The 19780-nt window shown below is 36.4% G+C and overlaps 1 protein-coding gene across 8 annotated transcripts; it reads left to right on the top strand.

Moving 5' to 3' along the window:
• Positions 1 to 441: 441 nt before the first annotated feature.
• On the top strand, positions 442 to 19184 carry LOC307001931 (BEN domain-containing protein 6-like). 8 transcript variants are annotated; one of them, XM_079619019.1, is made up of 12 exons: positions 442 to 542; positions 8773 to 8943; positions 9534 to 9685; positions 9796 to 9855; positions 9954 to 10062; positions 10321 to 10454; positions 11661 to 11865; positions 11965 to 12061; positions 13271 to 13537; positions 16039 to 16074; positions 16166 to 16211; positions 18544 to 19184. In XM_079619019.1, the coding sequence occupies exons 1-9, from the start codon at positions 530 to 532 to the stop codon at positions 13323 to 13325; spliced, it is 996 nt and encodes a 331-aa protein (XP_079475145.1). In that variant the 5' UTR covers positions 442 to 529; the 3' UTR covers positions 13326 to 13537; positions 16039 to 16074; positions 16166 to 16211; positions 18544 to 19184. The 8 variants fall into 8 exon arrangements, with proteins under 8 accessions (XP_079475145.1, XP_079475146.1, XP_079475148.1 ...); XM_079619020.1 differs by lacking the exon at positions 442 to 542 and adding an exon at positions 6543 to 6653; XM_079619018.1 differs by lacking the exon at positions 442 to 542 and having other exon boundaries at positions 8653 to 8943.
• The last annotated feature ends 596 nt before the right edge of the window (positions 19185 to 19780 follow it).

Genomic DNA, 19780 nt, shown 5'->3' with positions numbered 1-19780 from the left:
TGTCTTTTAGAATTGGTCGTGCAACAGCATCACAAGCACTTACAACAGCAAAAACTCTACTAGTGCGAATCTCATCACCATCAATCCATTGTAGTCCAGTCTCTTTTAAAACTTCCATCTCTTCAACAAATGGCTTTAAAAAGGTCTCAATGACTGGCTTTGACTTGCCAAACCATAATGATGACAGCAGGATATGTTCTTTTCTTATGGCTGGTGGCAGCTCATTGATTGTTACTTGTATTGGCCAGAGGGAACACTGAGATGATTCAAATACGGGAACTCCATCACAATTCCACAGTAAAGTCAAATCCCACTGGCCAATTGTTTTGTTCTGAATGTGTTCTCTCATGACATCACCATCAAAAATGTCGCGGATTGTGTCATCCCATTCCCATTCAGCTTTGTTTATTAGCTGTTGGGAGTTCTTTTTCAGACTTTCAAGGACATCTTTCAATGAGGAAGACAACGGCAAATAGATCATGAATGATCCACTTTTAAGGTTAGAGGCAATGTCAAAAGGAAGATCACAATGAGGACATTTGGTGAGTACTGTTACTTCCTTACAGATGTATCCTTTGCACGACTCACAGTAAAAGTGAATTTCAAATTGATTCGTAATGGATAGAAAGTACTTATCAAATAGGTATTTTGTGGCTGGCAGAATACTTGGAAACAAGATGTGCAGTAGTGACAGGAAATCTTTCAGACCCTCTCCACTTATTTTATGACGCAGGACAAATGTGAGAATCATTAAAATGGTCTCTGCCTTTGTGACATCACTTCCTGGATATATAGGTTCATCTCCATCATCCAAGTGCAAGGGATCCTAAAAAAATAAAAAAAATAAAGCATTATCATAATTAAATTGTTTTAAGCCATGTGTGCAAACGTTCATGATTTTGGATGGAACAACCTCACAAAAATAACTTAAATCGCAATAGGGTCATTCCATGTCAAATCAACCAAATTTTAGAAACTTCCCCAGTTTAAATTTTAGTTAATATTTTTCTGAAGCAAGACAAACTGTAACCTGTGAGCACCGATGACAACTGTACACGTAAATATAAGAGGACTATGTAAAAGTCATTTGAATACGCCACATTTCCTGCAGCAGATGGTGGCACTATGACTGTAAACCATAATAGGATAAAATATGGTATAATAACATTAAATTTAAACAATCACATGTAGTTTGTTTTTGAGGAATTTCATGTCATGACTGAGATTGGTGGCGATTGCATGAATCCACGATGCGTATAGAACTGTCGCGTACGCTTAAAAAAAAAAAAAAAAAAAAAAATCGATTGCAAGGCAAAATACCGGACTCATTTCACAGACGAGAAACCGTGAGGCACATTATTACACCATTTTCTAAAGCTACGCAATTTATTTAAAATCATAATATAGCATAGTGCTATTGTGCAAACACAAAGGCTGCGATTTACTTAAAGAAATATATTTTTTAACAGAGAAGCACGGCTATTTATATGCGTGCAGATTACATGTTAAAAGTACCTCAGCTCCGTTTACAGTAAATGCTGCTCCGAGCAAACTCAGTCTCTGCATGTGCGGTTTCTTTAGGTTTCAAATAAGCCCTCGCACGGTTGTTTAATGCAATATCGTAGCCGTGCGATATGGCTGTATATCAGCACGATGTGATTACCTACGTCCGAATCACAGCCGTGCTGATATACAGCCATATCTATGATAGGGGTTTTTCTCTGGCCGCTGCCGATATTTAGAAATCAGAGCAGTCATGTCCGATATATGATGCTGATTTTTTTTGGGAGAAAGAAACCTGAAATTGGTTTTCACATGCTGCGAGGGTCTGTGTAGTGTCGTGCGCACAAAATCCAGTTGTCTTGCGCTTGTTTAAACTGACAGGACTTAAAAAACACATGCAATTGATGCAATAGATAAACGTTCACTCAATGATGGTTAAACTTTTCGATTAATCTGTGATCACATGCGTTCCGAACAAGAGCCGATCAACTACGATTACTATACTTGAAATCACACATCCTGCAATGTGACTACTGTGCACACTTCGCGATATCAATGCTAAAAAAAATTAGCCAGGGACCTCTGATCCAACACATACTAGCTAACGACTACAAAATAAATACTTTACTAATTTCAAATTCAAACAAACCTTAGGTGCAATCTGAGGATTTACATCACTGCTCATCTCAGCATTTTGTGGGTCATCCAGGTCCTACAATAGAAAAAAAAAAAAACATTGCATTTTTTATTTTTAACTGCAACAGAATTGCAGGGCTCGCAAAATTTCTAAATCGCTGGTAGCCCTTCGGGCAGGCACTCTTCAGATTTTGGTAGCCCGAAGTTAATTTTACTAGCCCACATAAAAAGACAATTTTTTATGTAGAAAATTGGTTAGGGGTCAAAACATGAATCAAAAACTTTTTCAAAACACAAATATCAACAATTGGATATAAAATAATCAAATTAGAATCATCAATACAAATATACATCTGGTTCTCTGAACTGAAATGTGTGTGACCAGTATGGAACATGAATCTGTCTGTGGCTCAGCCCCCAATGAGGGTATGATAAAAAATAAATAAAAAAGGTAACACTTTGGGTTAGGGTCTAACGCTCACAATTAACTAGTTTCATTAACTTGCAGATGGGCAGGGTGTTATCATCACTGAGGTCCCAAATGTGAGGTAGACTAGTTAGGGGTGTTCGGGGGCCAATCTGCAATAATTTTCTCGGGGGCCAGAGAAAATTTAGATTTTTCTGATCTACATATGTGCATTTTAAGATGTTTTGAATGCCAAAAAAATTGGACAACAATAGCTTTAAAACCATGTCACACAGCGGATTATTTTTATCTCCTCATCAGCATCACTCTTTTTCTCTTGCTCTTCCCATCCTAAAGCTGAGCTTTGACTGATAGGCTTTTCGTTTTTGTCTGTCAATGACGAAAGTAAACTTGGGGTCAGCTGATAGGTTGATTTATGAATCATTTTCTCAAACACGTTCATTTACTGAAAGCTACTAGGAAAGCTAGGTAGCCTAACTAAGTTTATTACATTTATTCACAATATGTACACATTCATTATTGTTCTTAATACAGGGCCGTAGACAGGGCTTAATAATCAAATAGGTCCTAAATATAAGGTTGTTAGGGGGTTCAACATTTTTTATTTCTCTGATATGTGCATTTCAAGACGTTTGAAGGCCACAAAAAGGATAAGAAATAGCTTTAAAACCATGTCAGCGGGCAGTAGATTTGTCAATACCTGCTCTCACTTCTTATCCATCACTCTTTCTTTTTCTCTCAGTCTCCTCATCTTGCCCTGTCTCTTCCCCTCCTAAAGCTGAACTTTTTTAATTTACTGAAGGCTACAAATTGTACTATATTAATTCTCAACATGTACACATTCGTTATTAATATTGTGCCTAACAAGATGAAAACGGCTTTGTTTCTCGTCCCCTCACAATGACAGTAAACGAATTACATTCCACGAGTCACGTTAAGGCCTATTTTCCGTTCAAAATGGCGAAATTAGACAAGTAAATTCGTTTGCCTGATAATTTGTCATTTGTTTAACATTTATGACCTAAAAAAAAAAAGTCAAATGTGACATATTTAGTTTAGCTACTTGCATTATCGCACTTGACCGTAAACTGAAGCGTCGAGTCACTCTGCTCAAATTCGCGCTCAGCCGCTTCTGTGAATATAAATCCCGCCTACTTTGATTTGATTGGTAATCTCTAATATTATGACATTGACGAGCAGTGACAGACCAATGAGGCTCAGATATACACACACACACACACACACCCTGTCCTCTGTTTCTGACGTGCGCTCTGTTCGGCGCCACTGCGGCTTGAAGACGAAGAACGCGCTGAATCTGATTATAACAAGACTGAAGCGAACGCTATTTCAGATAGCCCGTCGGGCAGGCCGGTTATGCATTTTGGTTGCCCGACTGGAAAACACAATAGCCCCGGGACGTCGGGCGGGCGATTTTGCGAGCCCTGAATTGCATTTACTCTCATGGCCATTTCACAACGCAAGCGTGAGCGGCGCATCAGCGTAACTCCGTCGCTGCAGATGCGCAAGAGTATTCACACTGGAAGCGTTTGTGCAGCGTCACAGCAGCAATACCAAAGCTATATATAAGCCAGCATTACTTTACAAAGACAATACATTTATTTTTAGAAGCTGACACACGGTTTTAATGGGAACATCTTTTTTAGAAATATTTTTGATTCTTCATTTTCTTCTGACATACTCATTGAGACATACAACCGACGCTCCTGCTCCCAGTGTGAATGCACTCATTGGTTAACATGCACGCCGGAAAATGCACGCAAAAAGATATGCTGCTCACACGCCGATCGCGGTTGTGGCGTGAAACGGCCGTTAAAGTCTAAATTTTTTGGCGTGTTTTATTATTTTGACAAAAATATTCTATTATCAATATCTTTTCACTCTGATTTCATTCCAAACCCATATGCTTTTTACTTCCACAGACCAAAAGATAAATTTAAATATTTTAAAGAACCTCCAAGCTGCTGATTTCAATTAACATATTCTAGCATCACACATCAGGGTTTTTTCCTCATTATTTTAATGTTTCTTTGTAAATGAAAATGTGTGAAACTGTGGTTTAACATTTTATTCTACCCCAATTCCCATAACTTGTTATTTTGAACAGTGTGTAAAAACAAACTGTAATAAACCTTTTTTCATTTAACATAACGGCTTTGTTATTAATATGTAGCATATAGTACGCTTAAGCCCAAAAGATAACATTGCAAAAAACATAAAATGAGATTCTTTTTTTCAGTTTGTCAAAAGTAACGTAAACTAAACAATTTTTGTTGCTGGCCAACATCAGAAAATGATAATGTCAAATGGAAAACCATTATGGTTCATTTTTGGGACTCATGGTACTTGACAGCTTAATGTCACCGTGGCTTCAATCATATGACAGAAGGAAGCATTAATCTGAATAACTAACTAAATAATTATTAATGAGGTTGAATAATAAATATATTTAATTTCTGGGTACACTTAATTCTACACACCTCAGATTCCTCATCTGAACTGTTAGTCCTCTCATGGTCAAAATAATTTCTTCTTTCCTGTAAAACATAACACTGAAGTCAATAAATCAATAAAGTGAGAAAAATAAAAGTGAAGTGTGCACTGTCTGTACCACAAGTATGACCAAATGGAATTGCAAAAGCAAAAGTTTGATCAGTCAGACTTTCTAAAGTACTGCATGTCATTGGTCAGATAGCAATAGGGCTGGGCGATATGTAAAAAAACATTTTATCGATAATCGCCTTAAATATCGCAATATCCGATAATATCGTCTACCCAAGCCCCGCGCCCATAACGCCCCGCCGGAGACAACGCTACCGACATACACCGTTAAAAAGTCATGTTGAGTTTGGCTGCATTTTATCTAATGATAGCCTGCGGTTTAATTAGTTTAATTGAATGATTGAAACATTAAAGGTTTTACTTTGGTTAGTTTGAGCTTAAACGAGCATAAAACATTAGCTTTGCTGTTATGTTAGTGTTGCTAATAATTTCCACACTGTTCTATCGTGTGTTTGAAACGGATTCGTTTCGCGAGGAGAAATGTTAAATATAACTGAACAGAAGACAATTTGGTGATTGTAATGGTGAATGCATGTTGATGTTATAGTAAGGTGTCTTGCCTATTTGTTTTTCATAAGGTCCGATGTTTCTCTTTCTTTTTTTTGGCGGTACGCCTACCTATCGCCTGTCAATAAAGACAGGCGATAAAGACAGTCAGTAAAAAAAAAAAGTGTTTTTGCTCATGCAGAACGAAAAAAAATTCGCTTTTAATTCCTAATTTTAGACAAATAATAAATATAGTATAGTTTAAAAACAGCGCTACATATTAGGAATTAAAAGCGAATTTTTTCGTTCTGCATGAGCAAAAACTTTTTTTTTTTTTTTCTCCTCCTTTCTGGTTTATTTTAGTTAAGGTCACCTTAAGCCGTATACGAAATAAAAATGATAGCTTTATTTATTTAGAGACCGAAGTCATTAAAAGTTATATTAGGATATTTTTTTTCCCTTTTCTTTTTTTTTTTAAAGCAAAGTATAACGCTTCCAATATAGCCTGTAACGGAGCTGCCACATTGTAAACTCCGAACGCGTGCATGATATATTCAAATCAACGAAACTTCTTCATCCGTTTACAATGTAACGTAATTTAAATTTAAATTACAATGGTCATGTTTGTAGGCTATATCTCTGCTTTTCTGAATTAACAGGCTAGTTTATTTTATTCGTCTGCAGAACAAAATTGTATAAAAACGAATAGCAAATGAATAAAATAAAAATAATTTAAAGATCAAGAAATCCAGAAAAAAAAATGTTTAACAAAATTACGAAAGTAAGGATAAAGGATGTATGACTAGGAACGCATCTCTCAAGGTCGCGGCTACACAGACTCATGTTGCCAAAAAACAGGCATATACAATGTTAAAGTTACAAAAGTTCAGTGAGTTATTTTCTTTTTCCTTTGTTTTTTGATCATCATTAGCCTAATGGTGGCAGCGAGTAGGCTATTTTTCTTTCTCAACCGAAGACAAAATCGACTGGGTTTACGGGGATCTTTGAACTTGAAAAAAAGGTGTGTAGGCTACTGACGTCTTTCTGTGGTTGAAACAACAATTTTTCTGATGTTTATTCATGTTTGATTCTATAAATTAACTAAGGATAATTGTGAGATATAATTCTGTGTATCTGTCTGTGCATGTGAGGCGATGTGAGAGGCGGCTCTTTGTTTGAGTGCGCAGCTCAGAAAACGTCGCGCATGCAGAAGTGTTCATTCGTCTTGAGCTTAAAGAATTCTATCAAGAAGAATCGATTTTCTATTTCTAATCCTAACTAGCCTATACAAAAATATTTCATTCATATTATTGCATGTGAATAAATAGCCTATATTTCACATAGCCCTATAGTTATATGTATTTTTTTTTTTATATCGACGATTATCGTCTAGAAACGAATGTTATAATCGACATTGATACTTGGGAGACATCGTCGATATACGATAATATCGTCATATCGCCCAGCCCTAGATAGCAATACCAATTGTTTGAACCATTGTTGCTATATTTCCTGCAGAGATTAGCTTGAATCCTAATCAAACATTATAATCATACACCAAAGTGTAATATATAACTATTTTAGCTTACCTCTGGTTCAGCTTCTGGATATTCATCCACATCTTCAATCTCTGCTGAATCGGTGTACTGCTAAACATCACATTACAAATGTTATTATATGGCTGAGATTTAAGAACCTTTTATTTTAGACAAAAACACCCTGTGACACAAAATGAAATAACATGTAATACTGACCTCACGTTCACTTTCTGTAAATACCTCAAAATCTTCTGAATTGGCTGGTTCCTAAAAAAGATTGAATAACAGAAGTATTTCTCTATCTTGCCATGATCACATACTTGACTCTTTAAAATGTACATTATAACTAACGATTAACAGGTGTTTATGTCAAAGACTTTTTTTAGTTTAGTAACTTTTTACATAAATTAAAAATCACACAAACCTGAGATTCCATTTCAGAATCTATGCCGCCATGTATTGTTTGGGCATCGTTTGCCTAAATGTTTTAAGATATAAATGGTATAAATAAGTGTTTGCCCACCGTAACCTTGTAAAACAAGACAACTGATACGTATGCACGGATAAGCTTAAGTTAGCATGAAATGGAATTTGCGACTGACTTCATGTGGTGCTTAATGATGTCCAGCTACCTCTCTCTCTGGACATAATGGGTGGAGCTTAATTATGTATATGGAGAGGGTTTGGGAGACTTTGGGAGAAAAGTTTTCAAGCTCCACTCATTACATACAGATTACAGAACTTGGATGTTCGATTGGATTGTGAAAATTATTTTCATATTGAAATGGTTTCACAAAAATAAACAAACAGATAAATTGTTTACAGTAACATTAAAATAAATTTTTGTTTTTGTTTTGTTTTTTGCTGACTCAAAAATATAGCACATGAAATTCTGATTAATGTATTGATTAATAAACAATACACATTGTATTTTAACTCATGATTTCCCTGGATATAATGCTTTTCTACATTAAATATTTAACTTACCTGCAACCTGCGCCTTTTGGTAGTTGCAGGCATCTCGGCCTCCACGTCCAAAAGATACTTCTTGTATGGGCCTCGCTGCGCCATTATCAGGTCAATTTAATTGAACAACTGCTTTACATTTTCTAAAACAAATAGTAAAGAAATATTAGGCACAGACGTTTCGCTGCTAAACGAAAAAAATAGACTGTCGTCATTTAACATACTCACCTTCATGTCGTCCACCCCCGTATTGGTTGGATTATGTTAGCTTAACGTTACTGATAAGTCGACAAGACCTTGTTCCACGGGAATGTTCCGATTTTTTTTATGAAAAGTAAATGAGTAAGGTCACCCGTAAATAGACGTTTTGTATTACACATTTTTTATAGTAGACAAGAGCTAGCAGCCAGTACGCTGCCCTCACACAATTCAAAACGAAAAGGGCGCGAAATGCATGTAGCTGCTATTCTACGTACTGGCGTGTATGCGTCCTCGCGTGACGTCGCGTGCGTAAAACACAACGTACGGTTACGTTTAAATTGTGGTTCCAGACAGTTCCAGCCAGCTCGCTTAGCAGATTAATTTGTGTGAAAATGGACGTGCCAAATTTCCACTGCCTTTTTTCATTTTTTGAAGAAGGGTCGTTTGCTGTAGGGGACCTCAAGTGGGTAAACCTGAGTGGTTGCGGAGTATCTACGGACAAATTGAACCCACAACAGTGGAAAAAAGATACCGTGATAACGGTGAGATGGCCTACCAAAAAGGGTCAGTCTCAGCTCTACCCAGCGAAAATTCTTAAAATGTCAGGTAAGATTTTGGACCTCAGTGAAAATTCTGTAAATTTTTATTGTCCTCACGGTCACTGTTCCAAACTATAAGTCGTTGGACGTTATTCACTCTTTTCACATTCAAATGTTTGGTCATGTAAGGGTAACGTTACCGTTAGTAGGCTACATTATTTCTTACTGTACGTTAGGTATGTTTTGTTTTATCTGCTTACAAAACTGTTGCTTTTGTAAAATAAAAATAAAACTTTCGCCCCTGAGGCGTCAAAAATGGACCTAAACTAAACAAGTGACATCACACAGGGACGATAAATATAAATATATATATATATATTATATATAAGCTTTTAAGTGGACAAATTCAAATAAAAAGTTTTGTGCGTGTCTATACGCAATCAAACAAACTGTTTGAGACCAAAAATAACTACTGTAACGAAAATATAAAAAATTGCTAATAAAAAGTCTTCAAGTTGTAATAAGAAAACAAACTGTCACTGCAAAGAGTTGTATCAATTCTAACAGTTTTATCAAGCCCACACAGACCCTGCTTTTAGAAATCGCTTTTAGTAGAGGTTTAAATGTAATTTTGCACAACATTTATTTTCCAAACAGTTGATAAGCACAGTCTGATCAAATTAAGAGATGACCTTATAAAGGGCTATGAAAGTGAAGAGGACTGTGGTCGTGGAAAAAGAAAGAGAAAACCTCTTTGCATCTCTTCTGATGATGATGAAGAGCCAGAGAAGGAAATAGTTAAGAAAAAGGTATGTAGTATTCAATTACATTTATATAATTTAACCTGTGATATTGTATTAACTCTCCCAAAAAAATGTACTGTAAAAATGTATGTACTGTGCTCTTCTACACTTTTAAGCCTAAAAAGAGTTCGAGTCTCTTATCAAAACTGCTGGAAAAGCGCAAGGAGCAGTTAATTGTAAGTGAATGCATCATGATTTAGTGCATGGTTATAGTTATTGTAAATGGGTAGGGTACATTGCAACAGTTTGTACAACCAATATTATATGCGTTTAGGACAGTATCCCTGTACAGGAATGCACAAATTGCTGTGCCTTGAAAGAAAAAATAAAGCAGCTGGAAGAAGACAACAGAAGAGTAGTTCTTCACTTGGACACCATAAATGGTAAACAACCTTTCAGGCGTTCTTTGTAGTATATGTAAAGATAGTGCAATGGTATAATTGATAGAGATTTATAGGGGCTGTTTACATCTGGCCACTTCATGCGTTTTAGCCATCCAATCATGAAAAGATCAGGTGTAAAATGCATCTGGTTGATGAAACCGCATATCTTGTACTGCTCCCAACAATGCTAAAAAGTAACCATGTAAGAGCGTGTTATAGGCTATATGTCATGTAACAATTTGTGAATCACTGTTTCAGAGTTGAAGAGCATGGTATGTGTGCTGAAGGAGGGCTTAGAAGAAAGAAGCACCCCTGCAAAGCATCAAAGACCAGCCATACTTGCACATCCACACTCACCGCAAGACAACCAAGTGGACCCCCTTGAGGATGATGTAAGTTTAGTTGTTGTTTTAAAGCACAATTGGTTGATAAAATAAAATTGTAAAACATACATACTGGTACATTTCTTACCATTTTGTCATAAGGATTAAAATATTTGGACAAATCTAATCTTTCATTAACTAAAAACATGGGCAGGTACTCGATAAAAAAAAAAAAAAGAGACATTTAGCTGTAAAAACACGTTGTATCATATCGCGTTTCGTCAAGCCTGGTCCCAGAGTGGATAAATCTGAAAACGACACCCCTGGGGGGGGGTTTTAGACCAAGGGGGAAAAAAGATTGGATAGGGAAAGTTTTGGCTTCGTGTGGACATGGCCTGAGCTACAAAGAACCAGCACTCTGCTTTTTTCTTACCCCAGTGCTCCTTGGCGAATATTTTTATATTAACATGAGCGGAGTGAAATAAAGAAAGTGTTTAGCAGGATTGATATTCAAAACAGTAAGCACGCACTGCTTTGTTTACGGTTTGTTTATCTGCAGCATCGGTTTCTCTTTTTGAATTACAAATATAGATGAATATATCTGCAGAAATACAGTTGTCTCATTTACACGCAGGCGCAGAACACACATGCTAGCTGACAGTCGGCTGTAGTTCTCTCGGTGTGTTCAAGTGCAGCTTTTCCCGACGCAGGAGACAACACAGTCGGCTTTAATCAGTGCTAGTTCTTTGGCGTCGGTTGGCGGCGTTTCCTTCTTTATTCCTTACATTTTCTTTACTTGGTCTTAAAAAGTCTTTAAATTTACCTTCATAAAACCTGCTAACCCTGCTTTTTTTTTAGCAGTCTCATACTCTTTAACTGTGGCTTAAGGTATATGTTTTTTGCTTACACTTTACAATAAGTTTTCACTTGTTAACATTAGTTAATGTATTAAGTTAACTAACATTAACAATGAGCAACACCTTTGTTACAGTATTTTTTAATCTTTGATAAAAATAATATAGCAGTTCATTGTTTGTTTAAGTTAGTTTACTTTGCATTAACTAATGTTAACGAATACAACTTGATTTTAATAATGTATTAGATAAATAAAATGTAATTATAAATTTTGAAATTAACCTTAACGAAGATGAATAAATGCTGTAGAAGTATTATTCATTTTTAGTTCATGTTAACTAATAAAAACCTTATTGTAAAGTGTTACCGTTTTTTTTTATGCCATTTTGGATGTTCTATTATAATTTTTTTATGTTTTAGGTGACCATTGCTGATGGCGTTACGGTTAACAAAATACAGCTTATGCGATGCAACCATCAGAGCCCTACGAAACTTGTGTGTGATCTGCTTGGGGTGATGTTCACACAGGAGGAGCTGTCAACACACTCCTTAACTGGATTAAAGGGAGGTGCATCAGAGAGTGTGAAACCTTGTTTGGATAAGAAGCACGTCAATGCCATTTTTGGTATGATACTTCTCACATTATTTTTTATTCATTATATTGTGTGCAGTTGTGTTAATTGTCACTAAATATTTCTCATTGTTTTTAACAAAAAATTTTTAGAGTACACTTTGAAGAAATTTCCATCTGCAAATATTAAAGAGCTAAGAGTGGCAGCAAGAAACAAACTAAACAATGCAAGCAAGCTGTTCAGGAAAGGGTAGGTTAAGACAGCAATTTGTGATCTTGGGCAAGGCGATAGAATATTTGCCTTCCTATGATGCGAGTTTGAGCTGGTTCTAGCTGTTTTTTCGAGCAATGGAAGACGTGGGTATAATTTCAAATCGCAAATATGTATAGAAGAAAAACAAAATCTCAATGTCAGATTTTTCCAAGACATATACGCTTTATATAAAGACAATATAGTTAGGTCTAAATCCGGGTGATCACTCATATCAAATATATATAATATATATATATATATATCATATCGTCCAGCCTTTTTTGTCAGTTTTCTTTTAAAAACATCCAATTATACTTAATAAACCAATAACGCACATCGGAATAAGGTCAACCTTTTAGTTGTTGGTCTCTTACTACAATTTTGTGCAGGATGTAAACGCATTAACCAAAAAAAATTGTATTGTTTTGTGACCTGCTTTATACTGATGTGTGTGTGTGTGTGTGTGTGTGTGTGTGTGTGTTTACAGATCTTACCAAATTCTGGATGAGGAGTAAAGAAACGATGTTGGATACAATTTCTGACTTTTCTATAAATCTATTTGTAAAGCTTCGATTTTAATTCTAAATCTATTTTCCTGCTTATCTCTTTAGTGCATTAAATGTTATTACTTTTAACATATTTAACAAATTTATATTACTGGGGTGCAAGCAGATGGGAAAAGGTAACAATGCTTAATACAACTGCCAAATCTTGTACTGTATGCCCTTATCCCCTTTTGATTTTATTGGTTTGTATCTGACAAATATGAATCAGAAATCATTAAAAACGTGACAAGACAAAAATACAGTAGGAATATACATCCAAATAAAAAAATTAAAACCAAACTTTACTGGACCACAATTCAAAAAGTGTTAGGTAAGTTTTCGATCACATTTTTCATCTTCAAACTGTCTTTTCAACTTGTGGCTGTTGGTTCAAATATAAATTCTAACTATTACCTTAAAATAACATGAATGAATATATGGTACATAATCAATCGTTTTGTTTTTTAAAACTTTTTCCAGCCAACTATACTCCCATGATAAAGTTCTAATTCAAATGCATTTGTGGGAAGTAAATTTGTATACTTTTTTTATTTTTTTACTTTCATCAAACTAGTTTTAGTTTAACTTACCAAATAAAATATGGATAAACATCTATATAGCCACCATTACCTTCCATGTGTAATGCATCTCACATTCACAGAACTTGTGTTATGGAAGCAGAAGTTAACTGGAAGTTTATTGACAACAGTGAGTAATATAGAATAAATCAGGTAAGTGAGATGCACAATGATAAATTGGAGAACTGTATGCTGGCAGTGAATGGAATGTTTCCACTTACAGGTGAGAGGACTGATGGATGATCCGGTGGGTGACAAGGCAGATACACACAGGTGGGAATGGAGACACGGTGGAATGACGATGCACTGGAGAAGGAACGAGGAGCTCGGAGATTGCTGGATGAGGTGAGGTAAGGTAACGAGACCACACAATGAGCTGTTGCTTCTTTATATTTATTGGCGATTGGCATACCAATTTGGAGCATTACCGCCACCAACTGTTTGCAGACAATGAGCTGGGGTAAAAGGTGTGTGTATTTATAGTGGAGGTGATGAGTGTGATGATGAGGTGCAGGTGTGAGTATTCAGGAGAGGGAGTGCCCTGTGATTGGCTGGTGTGAGAACCTGGCAGATCTATAACCAATATAAATTGAATTTGAATCTAAAATTGTGTTCAGTATTGTTAAAGGGTTAGTTCACCCAAAAATGAAAATAATGTTATTAATGACTCACCCTCATGTCGTTCTAAGCCCGTAAGACCTCCGTTCATCTTCGGAACACAGTTTAAGATATTTTAGATTTAGTCCGAGAGATTTCTGTCCCTCCATTGAAGCTGTATACAGTATACTGTCCATGTCCATAAAGGTAATAATGACATCATCAAAGTAGTCCATGTGTTGTCAATCTGCGTTCAGGACTCCGCAGTGACGCTGCTGACGGAAGACGCTGATGACGTGTTATCTGGTGCGCCCGAGCTTCGTTTACAGTCTGAGGGAGACGCACGCTATATTCAAGCTATTCTACATTGTTTGCGTGGATATCATTTTTTTAATGGTGCGTAAATATGCATGTCGCGGATGAGACACTTTTACAGCGTGCGTTTCCCTCAGTCTATAAATGAAGCTCGGGCGCACCAGATAACACGTCATCAGCGTCTTACGCCATCAGCGTAACTGTGAAGGATTGACAACAGACCCGGGAGAGAATACAATGCTGAATAAAGTCTTATTTTGTGTTATTTTTGGACCAAAAAGTATTTTCGATGCTTCAAAAACTTCTAACTAACCCACTAATGTCACATGGACTACTTTGATGATGTTTTTCATCAAGAGCACAACTAAAGCAAACGCTAACCACCATCATGGTAACTTTAAAATACAAAATAAAGATTTCATTAAAACGGAAATTAAATATAGTAAATCTGGTTAGTTTTAAGTGAAGCTGGTAATAAGTGTACGGCCATGCATTTCACCTTTTGGTTTGGTTTATTCCAACCAAAATTCAACAACTGTCCCACGTTGGAGCTTGACGTCAAACAAACATTGGATTTAGACGTCAACCCAACATTCATTTTCAACCAAAATCCAACGTCTGACTGACGTTGGAGTCTATATCCTGTGCCTGCTGGGTATGTTCATGCACAGCAGGGTAAGTGAAATGTGAAAATAATCGAATAATTATAAATCAAACAGCTTATCCATAAATCTTGTGGAATAACACTAACACCGGGAGAGCCGCGATCGGATTGGGGTAAAGTTACTCAAGGGTAGTTGGCCGTCGATACTGAAATATATTTTAAAGTATGTCAGTGAGCCTCCGTCTTGCCTTTAATCGTCTTATTTTACGTTCAAATATATGCATTATGAACAAAGAACCGTCATTATTTCCAAGCAATAGGTGTTTTTGTAAATCCTGTTGATGTGTGAATGGGGTCGCCCACACTGCTGGATCCACGCGCAGCATTTCTCCCCTCGGCTTTTAGGTTTCGGGAAGGAAAAAAAAATCCACCCCACCGTCCAAACTTTAAGGAGACCGGGTATCAGATTTGCACAATCCATACGCACAACACTTCGGCATGTTTCCCTCGCTCAAAAGCTTGCCAGGCCTCCCGCGCCTAGTTACAGTTGCTAAGCCATGATTGGCCAGTGACGGTTTTCGGGCGTGGCTTAGCGAAGGGTCAATTACTCACCCTCATGTTGTTCCAAACCCGTAAGACTTTCGTTCATCTTCGAAACACAAATTAAGATATTTTTGATGAAATCCAAAAATACGCCACGACGCATGCACGAGAACTGAGAAGTTGACGCTCACGATCATTTAATGGGAAAGTGTGAAAGGTAAGCCATTAATTTTGCGGCATTGGTAAGGCACATTTACGTTTTTTCGTTTGTTTCTCACGATTCGGACATCCAGGAAATGCACATTTTAGAACCATTTTAAACACTACATCGAGAGATTCGAGACCCATCTGCATCATCTTCTCAGTTCTCGCGCATGCGTCGTGGCGCTCTTGGGAACTCACTCAGAGGTCCACACAAAAGTAAATGAATAAAGTCGTTATTTTTGTTTGTTTTTTTGCACACAAAAAGTATTCTCGTCGCTTGATAAACTTAAGGTTGAGCCACTGTAGGCATTGGACTATTTTAACAATGTCTTTACAATTTTTTCTGGGTCGGCAGATGAGATTACTATGGAGGAGTGAGACAGCTCTTAGATTTCATCAAAAATATCTTAATTTGTGTTCCGAAGATGAACGAAAGTCTTACGGGGTTGGAACAACATGAGGGTGAGTAATTACTGACCGAGTTTTCATTTTTGGGTGAACTATCCCTTTAAGCATTACATTTAATGACTTTCGACAACTTGTGACTGGCAAAATTTTTATTTATAATTATCATCTTCTTTAATACAGACAAGAGAGAGTGGGAAACCATCAGCTGTTTTCCAGGTAAATAGTGAAATCATAGTGAATACCAATAATACACATATTATGTTTATATGGTATGTACTGTATACATTTTTACTTTTTTTTTTTTCAGTCTGCCAAAAAGACCTGTCCAATCTATACCAACCGACTGGAAGAAAGTGAGTTCTATTGGCAATTTAAGTGTATTAGTGGTAAATACATTTACAAACCAATGCATTTGTGTCTAACAAATGTCAGTATAACTCCCCAAATTAAATATGATAAACATTAAAGGGATAATTAACTTACTAAAAAATATTTTACATCTGCTAGGGATGACGAAAACTAAAAAATTTCTTGACCGACCACCGAGCCTCATTATCCGGTTGAAACCGGTTAACCAATTAGTTTAAATATGCTACGCTATTTGAAATAACAGCCATTTCGAGCCGCGCCTGGAACCTTGCGCGATTTGAAACATTGCCACGGCTCATTTAAGAAAATGACAGCTCCGAAGAGACGCCGCTTTAGTTTGAGGTAGTGCTAACAATAATAAAGAAATATGATCATCATCACCGTATCTGTTACTACTGAAATGTGCAATGTATTTCAAAATCTAAGCCCATCTTATGCGGAATGTTGCCTAATAGACTGCAACACGATAAAACCAATGGATAAAACAGGCACCTTCAGAATGTGTAAAAGACGCACCGGCCAAGGCAGGTCTAACTCACTGTGTAGCGTTTAGTCCACTGTCTATAATAGCCTAATTTAGAGATCACTTTTTTTTTTTTTTTTTTTTTGGACTACCGACAACTTTGATCGGTTAACGTTGATACGGTCAACCATTGGTCAAACGGTCATCGGTTAACATCCCTAATATCTGCCATCATCGACTCGCACGTTTTTTCAGACCTTTATGACTCTGTGGAATAGGGCTGTGTTGAAAAAATAGATTCACCAATTCTGAATCGATTTTCATATTAATTTCTAAAGATCGATCCGTAACTCAGAGGATCGATTTAATAATAGGCCTACATTTTCCCCATAAACACACTGAGACACGGCGACCGGCGGCGCTGCTAATGCGGTTTCTCTGAATCCACTTGTTGACCAGAAAGGAGGAAAGAGCCGTTCACATAGCGCGTTTTTTGCGCGTACAAATTCGTTTTCCAGGCGCGCCTCTGTTCATGGTTGTATAGCAACGGCAGACGCAACGGGAAAGCACGCGCTTGTGGAGAGGAGAAAGCGGTGCAAACTGCGCTCTCCATGATGACGAGGAAGTATCATCAACAAATGTATTGATTTCTAGCCCTTGCATTAGCTTTACTACTAGATATATTCATTGAGATGAGAAATAAAAAGCCGTCCTGTACAGCGATGATCAGCTGTTCGGCCGAGCTTTCCATGTTACGGAAAGGCCGCTGGTTTTTGTCACATAACCTGTTGAGATGCATTGAAGTGCTTCTCACTGAATTTGCACGCGCATAAAACGCGATATGTGAACAGCCCCTAAAGTGGTATCGTGTGCGGTTGTATCTAGTTTAAAAGGCCTTTTAAATATGAACGCAGTTTTGGATTAAATAAAAGGACAGTCAAGTCAAATAAAACACGTTTTATCTCCTGTTTAGTTGGTAACACTACATTGAGATACCATTCATTAACATTACTTAATGCCTTATCTAACATCAACACATTGAGTGAACAATACATTTTTACAACATTAATGTATGTCTGTGAATGTTATTTAATACAAACACTTGATTGTTCATGAACAGTTAAAACTTTTGATTTTAAAAATATCAGATCGAATCGAATAATGATAATCGATTCAAGATCTTGAGAATCGGAATCGAATCGATTCTTGAAATTTGAATCGATACCCAGCCCTACCGTGGAACACAAAACGTGAACTTTGGAAGAATGTTCTGATCTGTTCTTTCCATGTAGTGAATTTTAACAGAGCCTATCTTTTTTTAAACTGTAAAAGGAATAAAAAATAACCATAAAATAGGTCCACATGACTCATGCACTGTTTTCCAGGTTGAAACAATACAATAGCTTTGGGTGAGAAAAACCCTTTCTTGATTATCTGTCTGGGTATTTCTCAATTCTTTATTATTATGCATTTAAGATTGTATTGGGTGTCTAGAGCTCTATGCCTTTGTTGGTTACAGATGTCTCTACTCAAACCAATCTCTACATCTCTTTTGTCCTTTATTCCAACCCATTTTCTCTTTCGTAAAATATATGAGACTAGTACTTTTTGTTTTGTTTAACCTTTCAAGAGTATAAGTAAAGGAGAATACACTCAGCTGATCATATAATGTACATTCGTCCTGCTTGGCTTTTTGAGCCCTAATAATGTATGGGTTATTTATGAAAACACTGGCTGAATGGACATTATTGCACTTGGACATTATTACATGGCTACTCGATAGTGCAACTGACCAATAACAGTTGAGTATTCCATCTTGTGTGTTAATGTGGTGTGTATTCTTCTCATTTTAGCTCCTGCGTCCATTTGGGCTGAAGGTCGAGACAGAACCAAACCAAAGCTGGACTGTAATCTACTGGCCATATGACAGACTTCATACTGACAACTACCGGCATGGATGCTGCATCACATGCTTTTCAACAAGAACTTTCACCTAGAATTTAAAGTGTGGAGTATTCATCATGAGGAGACTCAATGTCTTCATCTCTTGTGAGTGGATATCATTTAAAACATTCTTGAAAGAACTGCTCATTTCTTCTGAATTTATAGTATTTATTGTTCTTGTTAAGTAATATTGTTGTAATTGTGTTAATGTATGTACAGTATAAATTTCAAACATGCTTGTGTTGGACACGTGTTCACAGGTTATAGACATTTTAGAGGAGGTAGATGCTGTGTATTACTGTAAAGGTGCTCCAAGTCATGTTTATTTGCACTATGTCATTTTTGTTTATAAGTCATTACAGTGGTACAAATTGCTATTTTTTTTATTTGTAAATTAGCAACTAAATTGTTTTAACCATTGCACAGCACTACTTTATCACCAATAATTTTGTATAACTGTATTGTTTTGTGACATGTGAGAACAAATGCAAGTTTATATTTATTTTCAGATTATGTAATTTTTGTAATAAAGTCTGTATCATAGAATGATAACTTCTTTCTGTTGTTATTTTGTAGATGTTTGTTGTAACTTAATGGCTTAAATGTAATTCAAGATAATTTAGTATTACTACAATATAACTGTAGTAGAACCATGGAATCAAAACCATGGTTTTTAAAAATACCAGTTACTACAGTCATGGTTACTATGGTTTTACTGTAGTAAAATACATGGTTTTACTGTAGTAAAATACATGGTTTTACTGTAGTAAAATACATGGTTTTACTGTAGTAAAACCATGGTATCAAAACCATGGTTTTTAAAAATACCAGTTACTACAGTCATGGTTACTATGGTTTTACTGTAGTAAAATACATGGTTTTACTGTAGTAAAACCATGGTATCAAAACCATGGTTTTTAAAAATACCAGTTACTACAGTCATGGTTACTATGGTTTTACTGTAGTAAAATACATGGTTTTACTGTAGTAAAACCATGGTATCAAAACCATGGTTTTTAAAAACCATGGTTCGCACCAAAATACCACGGGTTACTACAGTCATAGTTAACTACAGTTTTACTGTAGTAAAACCATGGTTAATTTTCGTAAGGGTTCTCATTGATGGAGATGCAGTGCTGCTTGTAC

Source organism: Phoxinus phoxinus, assembly GCF_949152265.1.
Source record: "Phoxinus phoxinus genome assembly, chromosome: 7".
Taxonomy (NCBI): domain Eukaryota; kingdom Metazoa; phylum Chordata; class Actinopteri; order Cypriniformes; family Leuciscidae; genus Phoxinus; species Phoxinus phoxinus.
This window is presented reverse-complemented; position numbering and strand designations above follow the sequence as displayed.

Bases quoted from the DNA above. Each gene is read 5' to 3' on its own strand.
- LOC307001931 (XM_079619018.1), top strand. From the start codon at position 8,730: ATGGACGTGCCAAATTTCCACTGCCTTTTTTCATTTTTTGAAGAAGGG. The intron at 8,944-9,533 runs GTAAGATTTTGG...TTTTCCAAACAG, and splicing joins GAAAATTCTTAAAATGTCAG to TTGATAAGCACAGTCTGATC. The intron at 10,063-10,320 runs GTAAACAACCTT...TCACTGTTTCAG, and splicing joins TCACTTGGACACCATAAATG to AGTTGAAGAGCATGGTATGT.